The sequence below is a fragment of the Equus caballus genome, chromosome 11, assembly GCF_041296265.1.
Source record: "Equus caballus isolate H_3958 breed thoroughbred chromosome 11, TB-T2T, whole genome shotgun sequence".
NCBI lineage: Eukaryota > Metazoa > Chordata > Mammalia > Perissodactyla > Equidae > Equus > Equus caballus.
In genome coordinates this window covers 22,632,958-22,647,771 of record NC_091694.1, presented here as the reverse complement: position 1 = coordinate 22,647,771, position 14,814 = coordinate 22,632,958, and the positions used below count along the sequence as shown (strand labels likewise).

General features: G+C 38.5%; 2 protein-coding genes across 20 annotated transcripts in view; one reads left to right on the top strand and one right to left on the bottom strand.

Annotated features, from left to right (window-relative positions):
* IKZF3 (IKAROS family zinc finger 3) overlaps positions 1 to 1,008 on the bottom strand; it is an 87,362-nt gene extending 86,354 nt beyond the window's left edge. Inside the window, exon 1 of one of the 4 annotated variants that reach the window (XM_023652591.2) lies at positions 777 to 1,008. The gene's annotated coding sequence lies outside the window, so the exon portion shown is untranslated. The remainder of the gene's footprint in view (positions 1 to 776) is intronic. The other 3 variants (XM_070227367.1, XM_070227366.1, XM_070227363.1) reach the window with 3 other exon arrangements.
* An 85-nt stretch (positions 1,009 to 1,093) lies between these two features.
* Positions 1,094 to 8,191, top strand: ZPBP2 (zona pellucida binding protein 2). Of its 16 annotated transcripts, none has more exons than XM_023652587.2 (8): positions 1,094 to 1,181; positions 1,488 to 1,553; positions 2,951 to 3,076; positions 3,723 to 3,884; positions 4,730 to 4,948; positions 5,517 to 5,599; positions 6,849 to 7,029; positions 7,609 to 8,167. In XM_023652587.2, exons 3-8 carry the CDS (start codon positions 2,998 to 3,000, stop codon positions 7,701 to 7,703), a joined length of 819 nt encoding a protein of 272 aa, XP_023508355.1. In that variant the 5' UTR covers positions 1,094 to 1,181; positions 1,488 to 1,553; positions 2,951 to 2,997; the 3' UTR covers positions 7,704 to 8,167. The 16 variants fall into 16 exon arrangements, with proteins under 16 accessions (XP_023508355.1, XP_070082275.1, XP_023508353.1 ...); XM_070226174.1 differs by having other exon boundaries at positions 1,100 to 1,357; positions 6,849 to 6,999; positions 7,609 to 8,153; XM_023652585.2 differs by having other exon boundaries at positions 1,102 to 1,357; positions 7,609 to 8,191.
* The last annotated feature ends 6,623 nt before the right edge of the window (positions 8,192 to 14,814 follow it).

The following is a 14,814-nucleotide window of genomic DNA, read 5'->3' as shown; positions in this document are numbered from 1 at the left end:
GATCTGACTCACTGAATCACATTCCTGGCTTATGCTATGTAGATAAAATTAACAGTGACTAAAAATGAAATCACTGACAAAGGTTGCTCCGTGGACCATCTCAGAGAGTCCAAGTACATATTCGGCTCAAAGGAAATAAAACTGAAAACTCGTAATCTCACCCCCAAATAATCATTCTGCACCCTGTCTGAACCTTGGGCTCTCTACTCATCAGCCTACTCAAAACCACGACTGAGGGTGTCCCGCTGCTAAGAAACAGACAACACACAGGGCCTTTCAGGCCGCCAAATGAGTAGGGAAGAGGGAACCATGAAAGACACGGGCATGGTTTCTTTGGAGCTCTCTGATCTTGACTTATCATCCATCCCCACAGGAAAAGCAGATTTGGGCATCTCGCCTTTCAGTTGGGCCCGCTTTTTAAAGCAATGTTACCGCACACAACTCTAGATAAATTTGCATGCGGGGTCTCCACGTCGTCTGAGGCTTGAAGTTGAAAATGAAGAGTAAATGCTCCTCTAGGGCAGGAAGGCCTGGACATGCCTTGTTGGCGCACTAGTGGCTCTTCGCTTTGCGGGCAGAAGAATGCAGTTAGGGAAAAACTGGGTGTGAGCGTTTGAAAAGGATTGTGCACACAGTTTCGGGCGGACTTCATGAGGAGAAAGGCATAGGAAATTCCCACGCGGGGCTCCCTGTCTCCTGTGAGGAGGAAATTCTCACAGCTTCTCCCTGCCTCAGGCGCGAATATAATTAAATGGCATACCCCCTCGCCGCCCTACCTCACCGCCGTACTTGGGACCCAATTGGGACCTACGGTCTCGTCGATCTCTTCAGCCCCTAGACTAAGGAAGTGACTGAAACGCGAAGCCTTGGGTTCCTTTCCTTCACTCTTTCCTGCTCTCAGGGGCTGCTCAGAGACGTCAGTCGCCGAGAGCGCGGGAAAATGGCGCCGGACACGAGGCGCGAAGCGCAGCGCGCTACACCCCCTGCCCCGCGCGCGCCCCCCGACCCAGCGTCTGCGCCCCGCCCCCACGCGCCTGCGCCCCGCCCCCACGCGCCTGCGCCCCGCCCCCACGCGCCTGCGCCCCGCCCCCACGCGCCTGCGCCCCGCCCCCACGCGCCTGCGTGCCTTGGAGCATGCACGCACTCTCCTGCGCGTCAGCTCCCGCGATAGAGGCGGACGGGTAGGGGAGGTGGCCCCGGTGGTTTGTTCCGCTGTGTGGCGGGGCGATGGGGAGGCGTTGGGCCGGGGCTGAGGTAGGAAGGAGCCCGTCCCTCGACGCCTCCCGCCACGCTAGCCCCTGAGCCGTGATGCGAGCGTGGGTCCTACTCTTCGCGGTGCTCTGGTACCTCACAGGAGGTGGGGCTCGTCCCGCCTGGCCCCAGGCCTCTCCCCTTCTCCCGGTGCTGCCTCCTCCGCTTCGCCCCGCCCCAGTCTGATCCCTGGCTCCTCTTCTGTCTAAAAAGTCAGTGGTTTCTTTCCTCTGCAGTTGGACGGCAGCGTTACTCCGAACGCACTAAGAAAGGCTTCATTTATGGCAAGCCAGGACACCTAGGTAATGAGGACCTCTTCACCCGCAGAGTCTAAGAGAAGAGCTGGGGGTGCCGTGGACCTGCTAAGGCTCTTCCCGCTGAGGGAAAGGGAGCGAACGTTTATCGAACGTCTGCCGTGTGCTCCGCACTTCCCGAAGGCTGCGATGTTTCATCCTTACAGCGACCCCAGTACGCCTTAGTTGTATCGCCTTGCCTAAAGCCCCACAGCTGTAAGGAGCTGGGATTCAATCCAGATGTCTGTCTCTGATGCCACCTCACTTCCAGGTGTCTCTGCTGCTTTGCAGCCTGCGAGGCTCACTCACAGGAGTGATTTCCAAGCCTGGAAGTGCCTCGGTTTGCAACACCCTTACCCCTTCCCTCATTAGCCAGAAGAACTCCTACGCATACTCTAAGGCTCAGCTCAGATGTTATCACTGTGATGAAACTTTCCCACACTCTCCAAGGAAAATTAGTCACATGGCTAACTTTAGATAACTTTGGGCCAGTTCATAGCGTTTGTCACGTTTGGAATCTCTCCATGTTTAGAGTTCCTCACTTTCCACCAAATTGAAGGATGCAGTCTTCTTTATAAGTTAGAGCCTGGCATTCAGTAGGCTCTCAAATTAATATCTCGTGAGAGTGGTTTGGTTCCAAGCAGACTATTGTTGCTTCCACCAAATCCGAAACAGAGTAGGTCATTGCAGAAAATCTTCCTAGTATTCCCCACATGGGCTTAATTATTGTTCCCAACAGAGGACATTTATAGTTAAATATAAAGTTTCCATTAGGGATGACAATGATCATCTTTAAAATAGTTTTGCAACCAAGCTGAAGTCCTTTTCTGATCTTTAAATTGATTCTACTAACCCTTCAAAAAATTATGATTCTAGTGAGTTCTGAATCTGTATGTTAAACTTCTAAGTGTATCATGTACATTTTTTAAAAGATTTTATTTTTCCTTTTTCTTCCCAAAGCCCCCCACCTCCACCCCGTACATAGTACATAGTTGTGGGTCCTTCTAGTTGTAGCATGTGGGACGGTGCCTCAGCATGGCCTGATGAGAAGTGCCATGTCTGCACCCAGGATCCGAAACCCAGGGCCACCGAAGTGAAGCCCGGGAACTTAACCACTCCGCCACCACGGACTGGCCTCATATCATGTACATTTTTATAAACAACACTGTTACATCACAGAAAAATGAAAAAATACTGACTCTAGCAGTCTAGAGTTTTAAAAACTTACTATGAGAAGCAAAAAGGACTTTAAAGTAGCATTGTAAATGTTATACCAGTATGCTGATTTTTAAAATAGTGAAATCGAAAAAGAATTAATGAGGGTATCTTTGGGACAAAATGGGGGAAGTGTATTTCTTAATTTAAATTTGCTATATAATGTAGTTAAATATTTTATTTTGACACAGTAAAAATATATGTAAAATTACATCGCAATAGCCCAATCCTTGTCTGTATGGATTTTAAACGCGCTGAAAAAGAAACAGTGGACCCCACCTACTTATGGATTGGGCCTAATGAAAAGCAGTTAACAGGTAAATTATTTGATCTTAGAATCATTTTTAATGATATGAACATCATTTTAGAAAAGCACTGTTGCTTATTGGAATGAACAAATTGAAATTTAATTTTAACAGCAGTTTCACTTGCTCCATACCCAGACAAATCGTGTTATATCTTGATCTGTGGCTTATTTTCTCTTTATGCAAAAACCGAAGCAGTAATTTTTGTACTCTATTTCCCAGAACTGTATTACTTCAAAAGTTTTTATGAAACCTAAAATTTATGCTTGTAGCGTTTGTAATAGGAGATGAAGTACCTGATATGTAGTTTTTCATGATGTTAGAAGAGTGTCTTGGAATATAAGCATTATTAATTTCTGTCTTATGCAAAGAAATCGTATAGTACTACAAGGCAGTATAATCTCATTTACTCAATTACTGGCATAAACCAGTCAAAATTAGATGTCAAGAAATGAATTAAAGAAAACCAAGATATATTTGAAAAGTGTGCTTATGTGGTTTTTCATAGAGAAGTAGGACAGAATTAAGATTTTGTTGAATTCTTGAAGTTTAAATAGTCCATTAATTTTTAAATTTATGTGTTTAGTTGTAACCCCAAATAAATAGTATTGGAATTGTCATACATTAAATAACTAAATAATTTACTATTTCTGTTTAGGAAATTACCGAATAAATATAACTGAAACAGGAAAGCTGATGGTAAAAGATTTTCTGGAGCCTTTGTCTGGACTTTACACATGTACTCTTTCTTATAAGACTGTCAGAGCAGAAACCCAAGAAGAAAAGATGGTAAAGCAGAGATATGACTTTATGATCTTTGGTAAGAATGTAGGCACATTTTAACATACATTTAGTTTGGATAAGAATTAAGTGTATAGTTTTTTCATTTAGTGAAAATGAGCCTGTTATATATAATTATTATGACTTACAGAGTATTTGGAGTGTATTTGACCAGAAAATCCTTAACTTGACATCAACATAGTATATCCTAAATAATCCTCTTTCAGCCTCGCACTTCCCACTATCTAGGTATGCAAGGACAATCTACCACAACTTTGCCAGGTAATTTAAAAGCTGATGTTTAATTCCGTAAAATCACATTAGTGATCCTTTTCACTGGACATTGCTGACAGCAATGACACTTTCTGCAAATTAAGACTTTCCCTCGGTGCTGGCCTGGTGTTGTAGTGGTTAAGTTCCCGCACTCTGCTTTGGTGGCTTGGGGTTTGTGGGTTTGGATCCCAGCCACGCACCTGTACACCACTCATCAAGCTATGCTGTGGCGGTGTCCCACATACAAAATAGAGGAAGATTGGCACAGATGTTAGCTCAGCGACAATCTTCCTCACCAAACAAAGAAAAAAAAAGACCTTCCCTCACAAAATCTTTTTTTCTTGATACTGTAACTTATCTAGATAGCCAGCCCACAGAAGGCATTTCTTCTCTTGTACTGAATAGATGATATATCAGATGAAAGTAACCTTTTCTCGTTAAAGTTATTAGATTTATATATTTTGTGAGGATAAACTGATAAAACATTTTATTAGATAAGTTTCTACACTGATTTGCAAGATTGATGGGATTTAATATTACATGTTATTTGAAAATTGGTAGAGGAAATTAATTTGAGGCACAGTTGTTTTTATTCTCATCTTTTTTTTAAAGCCTATCGGGAACCTGATTATTCATATCAGATGGCTGTACGTTTTACCACAAAGTCTTGTATAGGAAGATACAATGACCTGCTTTTTAGAGTGCTGAAGAAAATCTTGGATAATTTAATCTCTGATTTGTCGTGCCATGTCATAGAACCATCATATAAATGCCATGTTGTTAAAGTTCCCAAGAATGGCCTCATTCCTGAGCTATTTATAGCCTTTCAAGGTAAAAAAATTTCAACATTTGTTTAACATTATGAGTTTAATATTGAACAACTAATTAATTAATATATCACAAAATTAATTACCATATTAATATGAGATATCCTACAAATAGTAGACCTTAAATGTTTGTTCAGCTCTAAAGTATATTGTTGTTCTTAGCCTGGTTATGGTTTTTAAAATTAACACATTATTTACCTTCAATTATGATATATTGTTGCTTATCTTATAGAAGTCAATATCATTTTATAAATATGGGCTTTAACTGTGCACCTAACATTTGGCTTATAATTTCTTATAGAATTTTAATTGTATTTTTGAAAACTTAATAAAAGGGAGGAACCAAACCAAATTTATTCATTTTAAAGCCTTGTAGTTACTTTGATTAGCCCCCAGATGGAGTGAAATCATAATGTATACATTACTCAAATCGTGCACCTTGCTTTATTACTACGATCAGATAGATTAAACACATGCACACATGCATACTGAATTCAACTTTTAGAGCTTTATTGGAATGTTTGGAACTTCATAGAATCTTTTTGTGAAGATGCCGTTTTTTTCCTCTCTAGTTAATCCTTTTGCACCAGGGTGGAGAGGTGCCTGTAAGGATTCCATCGACTGTGAAGATATCACTAATCATAATATCCTCCAGGTGAGAATTTCAGTGGTAAGGGGAAAGTGTTTGAATAGTCAGTGAACCTATTTAAAAATTTTTGTAAACACTTCATTTTATTAATTAAAAAGTTTCTTCAAAAATCTATTTCTCCATTTTGTGAATATTCATCAATAGTAAAGACATTCTAAGGAAGTAGATTTAAATTATTCTTTTAAAAAATCTTAAATATGAAGTATTACTGATTTTTGGTTTCAGTTTTTGTTTTCTTTTTCTTTTGAGGAAGATTAGCCCTGAGCTAACATCTGCTGCCAATCCTCCTCTTTTTGCTGAGGAAGGCTGGCCATGAGCTCACATCCGTGCCCAGCTTCCTCTACTTTATATGTGGGACGCCTACCACAGTATGTCGTGCCAAGCGATGCCATGTCCACACCCAGGATCCGAACCGGCGAACCCCAGGCCGCCAAAGCAGAACGTGTGCACTTAACTGCTGTGCCACTGGGCTGGTCGACTGGTTTCAGTTTTTTAAATTAAGATAGAGTTTGGCTACTTCAAGATGTTTTGTTTTGGAATGGTATATCTGGAATATTACATGGCTCCTCAGGTTGATATAAAGTATTTTTTCTGTGATGGAAGGATGGGTTCTTTGTTCCCCGAATGGTAACTGAGCAGCATCTTTCAACAAACTCACAATCATGTCAGCTTAGGTTAAACCAGTGGTTCTTCCAAAATTGTGTCTGTATTGGTCATAATAGTTGCTCTCTCTTCTGCCATCTTCAGAGGTTAAGGACATAGTCTGAAAACTCCTTTTACTCTCTTGATCTAGTTCCTGAGCCCATACCCTTAATATTGTGCATGGCTTATGGGAAGCACTCAGTTAATATTAGTTATTATTAAACTCTGTGCTCATAAAATAAAATAAAATTTACATCAGTAGTTTGTAATGCTGATTAGAGAGAAGTTTTGGTTTCCATTTTTCTTGGCTTTTTGGAATTAGAGATAATGAACTCCTAGTTATCTATGTATGGAATATACATGCTGCAAATAATTCAAAGCAAGTGTTCTTTAACCTCAATTTAATTTTTCTTAACCATTGTAAATATGAATTGGCAATAATTGATAAGTTCAAGGCTAGACTAATTTTAGTATAACCCACAACTTTTCAGGAATTCATCTGTTGTATAAAGCATGGCATGCTTATACTACGCTTCATTGCCTCTGATACAGGAGGAGAAATTTGTTTAACAGTTTAGTAATTGTACTTCTGTTTGGTATTTTTAAATCTTAGGCAAGAGATCGGATAGAAGAATTTTTCCGGAGCCAAGCCTATATTTTCTACCACGACTTTAACAAAACTCTACCAGCCATGCATTTTGTGGACCACAGTTTTCAAGTGATACGTTTGGATAGCTGTCGTCCAGGCTTTGGAAAAAATGAAGGTCTACACAGTAATTGTGCTAGCTGTTGTGGTAACTATAAAATATAAATATCTAAATATGTAGATTATATAATAAGAAGAATAGATAAGTAATCCACTAAGGATAATTGAATTAAATCTTTGTAGTGACTCTTACAAAAAATTATGTTTAGCTAAAGGGAAATAAAAATTTCTTACTATAATTTCTAAATATAATTATCTTCATGTATATTAATTCTTCCTAATGTGCTCTTTTGTATTATAAAACATTTCTGTAGTGTTCTGGCTTAAGCTACTGTACTGTGAAGGAAAACAGAATGGTCCTACTTAGAAAACAGAGACTTGGAAATAGGAACTAGAAATAGGAACTCAGAAATGGGGCACTGCAGAAGATAATGTAAAATTCTGATAATAATGGAAAAAATAGTTAGGATTCTTTCACCTACCGTTAAGATCATCAAATTAAAATTTTGAAAATTATAAGTAATCTTCCACAACTTAACTGGCTAAACGTTACTCAGTATAACATCAGTATAGAAATGGTGTGATATTGAAGGCATATTTCTGTTACTGGTATAAAATATCTCTAACCGAAATTATAATAATCTACTCCATGTGTTTTCCTTTGCAGTGGTTTGTAGTCCTGGAACTTTTAGTCCTGATGTTGATGTTACTTGTCAGACCTGCATTTCCGTCCATATCTATGGAGCTAAATCTTGCCCATAAACTTCAAACAAAAATTGCAATATGAAGACTAGAGGTGAAAGCATTGTTACTTGCTTGTGGGGGTGGGGAGATAAGATGATTTATTTACATCCCAGAGCATCATAGATAGTTTCATTAAGTAAGATCGGTAAGACCAAGACATTGGAAAACATACAATTTAGAAACTTTAAAAAGATTGTTGACATGGCATTTCTAAGAAGGCATTTAATCTAATATCTCCAGTGTACAAAGGAAAGTGTAAGTATTAGTGGGTGATTTTTAATGAAATATGTTTTGTTGTTTACAAATTAAGTCTGTTGCTCTGTACCTAAGACTGTATTAAGGTCAACAAAAGTAGAAAGTATAATGTAATAAAAACTTTATACTTTCCATATATTAATTTGTTCAAAATCACTCTTACATGATATAAAGGTGTATATATTACCTTTGTAATTAGAACCAAAAAAGTTATTTCTTTTGGTCCCTTTGCTTTTAATTTATTTTTAAAATAATTAATTTTATTATATTTATATATAAAATATAAGATAAAATAATTTTATTAATTTCATATAATTAACTTGTTTTTTTAGTACAGTTTTTAGACTTAGAGAATAGTTGAGCAGATATTACAGAATTCTATATACCCACTCCAGCCCATGCCCTTACCCCTCCCCAGTTTCCTCTATTATTAACATCTTGCATTAGTATGATACATTTGTTACAATTAATTCGCCAATGTTGATATGTTATTAACTAAAGTTCATAGTTTACATTAAGGTTCATTCTTTGTGTTGTGCAGTTCTATAGATTTTGACAAATGCATAATGACATGTGTCCGCCATTACAGTTTCATACAGAATAGTTTCACTACCCTAAAAATCACCATGCTTCACCTATTCATCTCTCCCTCCCAAAACCCTTAATAACCACTGATATTTTTACTGTCTCTATAGTTCTGCCTTTTCTAAAATGTCATGTCCTTGGAATCATACAGTATTTAGACTTTTCAGACTGGCTTCTTTCACTTAGCAATATGCATTTAAGGTTCCTCCATGTCTTTTTGTGACTTGATAGATCATTTTTTATTGCTGAATAATATTTCATTGTATAGATGTATGAAGCACATCTTTGTTGCTTCCAGTTTTTGGTAATTATGAATAAAACTGCTGTAAACATTTGTGTGCAGGTTTTTGTGTAGACGTAAGTTTTCAGCTCAATTGCATATATATCTAGGAGTATGATTGCTGGATTGTATGGTAAGATTATGTTTAGTTTTGTCAGAAACTGCCAAACTGTCTCCAAAATTGGTTTACTGTTTTGCATTTCCACTGGCGATGAATGTGTTCTTGTTACTCCTCATCCTTACCAGCTTCTGGTATCTTCAGTTGTGTTTTTTTTGTTTTTTTTTTTTGGCCGTTCTAATAGGTATATAGTAGTATTTCATTGTTGTTTTAATTTGAAATTTCCTCTGATGCTGAGCGTTTTTTCTCTGATGTCTGATGCTGAGCATTTTTTTCATATGCTTGTTTCTCATCTCCTTTGGTGAGATGTTTTCAGATCTTTGTCCATTTTTTTTGTTGGATTGTTTATTCTTTTATTGTTGAGTTCTAAGAGTTCTTTGTATATTTTAGATACAAGTTCTTTATCAGATACCTGTTTTGCAAATATTCTCTCCCATTCTGTGACTTGTCCCTTCATTCTTTTAACAGTGTCGTACAGTGAGCAGAAGTTTTTAATTTTAGTAAAGTCCAGCTTATCAAATTTTTCTTTCCTAGATCATGCTTTTGGTATCATTCCTAAAAACTCATCACCAAACCCAAAGTCATCTAGATTTTCTTCTGTTATATTCTAGAAGTTATATAGTTTCATGTCTTACATTTAGGCCTAAGATGAATTAATTTTTTTGAAAAGTGTAAGTTGTATGTCTAGTTCATTTTTTTGCATATGGATGTCCAATTCTAGCACCATTTGTTGAAAAGACTATCCTTTCTCCGTTGAATTTCCTTTGCTCCTTTGTCAAAGATCACTTGACTGCATTTGTGTGGGTCTATGTCTGGGTCCTCTATTCTGTTCCATTTATCAATTTATCTATTCTTTTATCAGTACCACACTACCTTGATTACTGTATAGTAAGTCTTAAATTTGATATCAGTCCTCTTGACTTCATTCATCTTCTTCAATGTTGTGTTAGTTATTGTGGATGTTTTGCCCTTCTGTATAAACTTTAGAATCAGTTTGTTGATAACCACAAAATAACTTGCTGGGAGTTTTGTTGTAATTGCATTGAACCTATAGGTCAAGCTCGGGAAAATTGACATCTTAACCATATTGAGTCTTCCTATCCAGGAACATGGGGTATCTCTCTCTTTACTTAGGTCTACTTTGATTTATTTCATCAGAGTTTTGTAGTTTTCCTCATAAAGATCCTGTACATATTTTCTTAGATTTATGCCTAAATATTTAATTTTTGGTGTGAATATAAATGACATTGTATTTTTAATTTCAAATTCCATGCATTCATTGCTGATATTTAGGAAGGCAATTGACTTTTGTATATTAACTTTATATCCTGTGACCTTACTGTAATCACTTATTAATACCAAGAAGTTTTTTGTTGATTCTTTGGGATTTTCTATGTAGGCAATCATGTCATCTGCAAACAAAGACAGTTTTATTTCTTCCTTCCCAATCTGTGTATCTTTTACTTCTTTGTCTTGTCTTATTGTGTTAACTAGATGCTTTCAGTATGATGTTGAATGGGAATGGTGAGAGGGGACATCCATGCCTTGTTCCTGATCTTAGGGAAAAAGCATCCAATTTATCACTATTAAGTATGATGTTAGCTTTGTTGTTGTCAGTGCTGTCAAGTTGATTCTGACTCCCAGCGAGTCTGTGTACAGCAGAGAGGAACCCTGCCCTTTTTTTTTTGTAATTCCTTTTTTTCCCAAAGATTAGCACCTGAGCTAACAGCTGTTGCCAATCTTTCTTCTCCCTCTCCCCCTCCCCTCCCCCCTCCCTCCCTTCTCCCTCCCCTTCCCCTCTCCCGCCTCTCCCAGTCCTCCAGCGCCCCCCAGTACCTGGTTGTATGCTCTAGTTGCAGGTCCTTCTGGTTGTGCTATGTGGGATGCCGCCTCAGCATGGCTTGCTGAGTGGTGCCATGTCTGCACCTAGGATCCAAACTGGTGAAACCCTGGGCTGCTGAAGCAGAGCGCAGGAACTTAACCACTCAGCCACAGGGCTGGCCCCTAATTCTTTTTTTTTTTATGCTTTTTTTTTTGGTGAGGAAGCTTGACCCTGAGCTAACATTTGTTGCCAATCTTCGTCTTTTTTTCCCCCCAAAGCCCTAGTACGTAATTGTATATCCTAGTTGTAAGTCGTTCTAGTTCTTCTATGTGAGATGCCTCCACAGCATGGCTTGATGAAAAGTGTGTAGGTCTACACTCAGGATCTGAACCGATGAACCCCAGGCCACTGAAGCGGAGCATGCCAACTTAACTACTTGGCCATAGGACCAACCCCCTGCCCTGTCTTTTTAGGCCATCCTCTCACCTTCCAGTACTATGTTAGCCAGATGCTATGCTGTTATTGATAGGATTTTTATGGCCCATTTTTTTCTGACATGGGCGGCCGGGTCCTTCTTCCTCGTCTGTCTTAGTCTGGAAGCTCCACCATGGGTGACCCTGCTGGTATTTGAAATACTGGTGGCATAGCTTTCAGCATCACAGCAACATGCAGCCACCACATATGGCAACTGACAGATGGCTGGTGTTGTTCACTGGCCAGGAAATGAACCCAGGCCATGGCAGTGAGAGTGCCGAATCTTAACAACTAGACCACCAGGGCTAGTTAGCTATAGTTTTTTAATAGATGGTCTTTGTCAAGTTGAGGAAGTTCTCCTCTATTCCTAATTTGCTGAGAGTTTTTGTCATGAATGGGTATTGGATTTTGCAAAATGCTTTTTCTGCATTTATAGATATGATCATAGGATTTTTCTTCTTTAGCCTGTTGATGTGAAGGATTACATTAATTGATTTTCAGATGTTGAACCATCCTTGCATATTCAGAATAAATCCCTTTTGGTCATGGTGTATAATTACTTTTATACATTGTTGGATTTGATTTGTGAATATTCTGTTGAGGGCTTTTGTGTTTATGTTCATGAGACATATTGGTCTGTAGTTATCCTTTCTTGTAATATTGTTATCTGGTTTTAGTATTAGGGTTATTTAGTATTAGTATTAACATCATAGGTATGTGTGTCAGTCTGGATCCAATCAGGAGACAGAAAACACAAAGTAATTTGAACAAAGTTTAATATAAAGAATTATTAACTGTAACAGGGGATTAGAGTAACAAGGAATTGGCTAGTAAGATATAAAGAGAACCATAAAAAATATAGGAATAGCATATATAAAGAGCAGCTACTACCATTAGGACTGAGATAAAGTGTCCAAGAAAGGGCCACCATCTGCTAGGGCTGAGATCCAGACCTTATTGAAGAGGGCACAACAGTGGGTCACTAGACGGCAGAAAAGTCACTGATGCTGGAAATTCACTCTCTGGAACTTTCCAGAGATCCACCCTCTAGTATGCCAAGGAAAGCTGTTCTTGAGGAAATTTCTCGCTCTGCTACAAAACCACACAAGGAGAAGGGGTTGTTGGCAAAGCTACTGGCCACCATGCACTGCAGGATATGGACACTGGAAACATTCACATGCTACAAGAGCCTGCCAAGGGAACAGCTCAGAACCAGGAAGAAAACTCCTTTCCTCCTATAGTGTCTCTCCAGCATCTTCTTCTGACAGAGTTTAATGTGCCAGCCAGCAAAGGAAAATGTCTACAAGGCCCAGATCCATTTTTACAAATCAGGCAAAAAGTATTTATTTGGAACTGAGAAGCAATAACTGGGACAGTCCAACCCTTTGGCTACTCAGCTTCCATATTCACCTTTCTACACGCATTTGAACTCTTGTACATTAACAAAGCAGTTTTATATTTCTACCGAAGAAGATAACAGCTATCCATCTTACAAATATTGACCTTTTCCCAAAAATGTGGAAACACGTAGTCCCAAAAGTCATTGTTTCTATTGCTGGCTATATTAATTACTCCTCAAATTCAGTCACAGTCCCATTCTGTTACCTGTGGGCTAAATTTTAGAATTAACTTTCAACAACTTGTATATAAAATAAAAATGGGAAAGAGAGAGAAGAAGAAGATGGGTAGTGTACTAAAATAAACGTATGAATATAACAAGCAAAGGGAAAATATGCAAAGCTACTTTGTTTCTGTAATTGCTCATAAGGTTGTAATTGATACCTATGGCTTCCTTCTTGAACTACTGATTCCATATTTTTCTTGCCCTCAGCCAGAACTTCAGTTGCTCTGGGCTCTTTATCTGGTGGAATGACCGAAACCTTCATTCCCAAAGGGTTTGAGTCCTCACTGTTCTGCCCTTTTTTATTGTTATTGTTGCTATGTAGTTTTTCATTAACCTTTACTATTGGGCATGGAAGAATTAAGAGGCACCCAAGAGAATCTCCTGGGTTACAGACACAGTGTTCCTTGCCACCATTGTATAGCAACCCAATTTTCCTTTGGTAATCAGGATCAATCACTCCATCCAGTAGATTAACAACACCCCCCTCCTTTTATTTGCCTGTTGATTCAGTAGCATATGGAGACCAAAATATCCAGGTGGCAGTCTCATCTTCCAATTAAGGGAGGAACCACTGTTGTGTCCCCTGGTGGAAGCATTCCTCACTTGGGGACAAAGATCTCCAAACCGGTAGAGCTCAAAGTTGCTAGGATAGGAAGCAAAAATTCTGCAAGTGGGTTATTAGGTGTAATAGTGAGAGGATCCACTCCCACTTCCAACTTTGATTGCTGGACTATTCTCACTAGGAAGGAGACAGCACTATGTATTAGTCTCTGATTCAAAGCATATACTGCATCCTATAAAACAGAACCCCTTCATTTCAGGGTGTTGTCTTCCAACTGACACTGTAACTGAGATCTTAGTAAGCCATTTCACCTTTCAGTTATGCAGGTTATTCTGGGTGACGGGATAGGTAATAAGACCATTTAATTCCATGGTCACGAGCCCTTTGCTTTATTTTCTTTGCTGTGAAATGAGTTCCTTGATCAGACACAATGCTGTATATCATGATGGTGGATAAGTCACTCTATGAGTCCACTGGTGACAGTGCTGGCAGAAGCATTAGGAGCATGGAAGGCAAATCCACATCCAGAATATGTATCTATTCCAGTAAGGATGAATCTGTTGTTTGGACAGGTTTATTCCCTCAGTATAAAAAAAAATTGGGCACACAGGTTAATGAATATAAGGTTATCCTGAGATAGACTAACGCATTATTATTTTTGATTTATAATAATGTCTTATTTTGAAATGGAAAAATTTCATAAATTGAGAAACAGAAGCTTTTTTCTTTTATGTGCTGATATAGCCATACAAAGGAATACATGTAATATATAAATCAGTTATACAGCATAATAATAAAGTGAACACTCATGAGCTGTTTAAAGAACAAGAACATTCACACAATTCTTTTGTTCACTGCTCTAAGCCCAGGATCTAGAGTGGTGCCTAGTGTATAGTAGGTGCTTAATAAATATTTTAAATGAATGCCTAAATCAACTTGTATCTTCCTTCCTTATGTCATTACCCCCAGCCTCTCCTCAGAGGTAACCACTATCCTATATTTGAGGTTTATTCAGAATATGAACATTTTAATGATAGAATTCTAAAGGGAAACTTCTGTTTCCTTAAGAATTAAGTGTCATCTTATTGAAGGTAGAACTACCACCAGGACCATCCTAGAGAGATAGATGCCTAGGGAGTTCAAAGGGAAAAGCTGTATGTGCCACCAAATAATAGTTGACACATATATAGCACTATGTGCCAGGCACTATTCTGAAGTTTTTGATGTATTTATTCAATAATCCTCGTGTTTATCATAGTAGGAAGGTATTCTTATTATTCACATTTTATAAAGTGCAAACAGAGGCACGTAATTGTTAAGTAATTTGCCCAAAGTCACACAGCTAGTAAGTGGTAGAGTTGGCATTGGAAGTCTCCAGAATCTAGGGTCTTAATTACTAACTATTCTGT

Excerpts from the sequence above, each read along its gene's own strand:
- ZPBP2 (XM_023652583.2), top strand. The coding sequence starts at position 1,557 with ATGAGGACCTCTTCACCCGCAGAGTCTAAGAGAAGAGCTGGGGGTGCC. Across the intron at positions 4,949-5,516 it reads GCTATTTATAGCCTTTCAAG|TTAATCCTTTTGCACCAGGG; the intron begins GTAAAAAAATTT and ends TTTCCTCTCTAG. Across the intron at positions 5,600-6,848 it reads CTAATCATAATATCCTCCAG|GCAAGAGATCGGATAGAAGA; the intron begins GTGAGAATTTCA and ends TTTAAATCTTAG.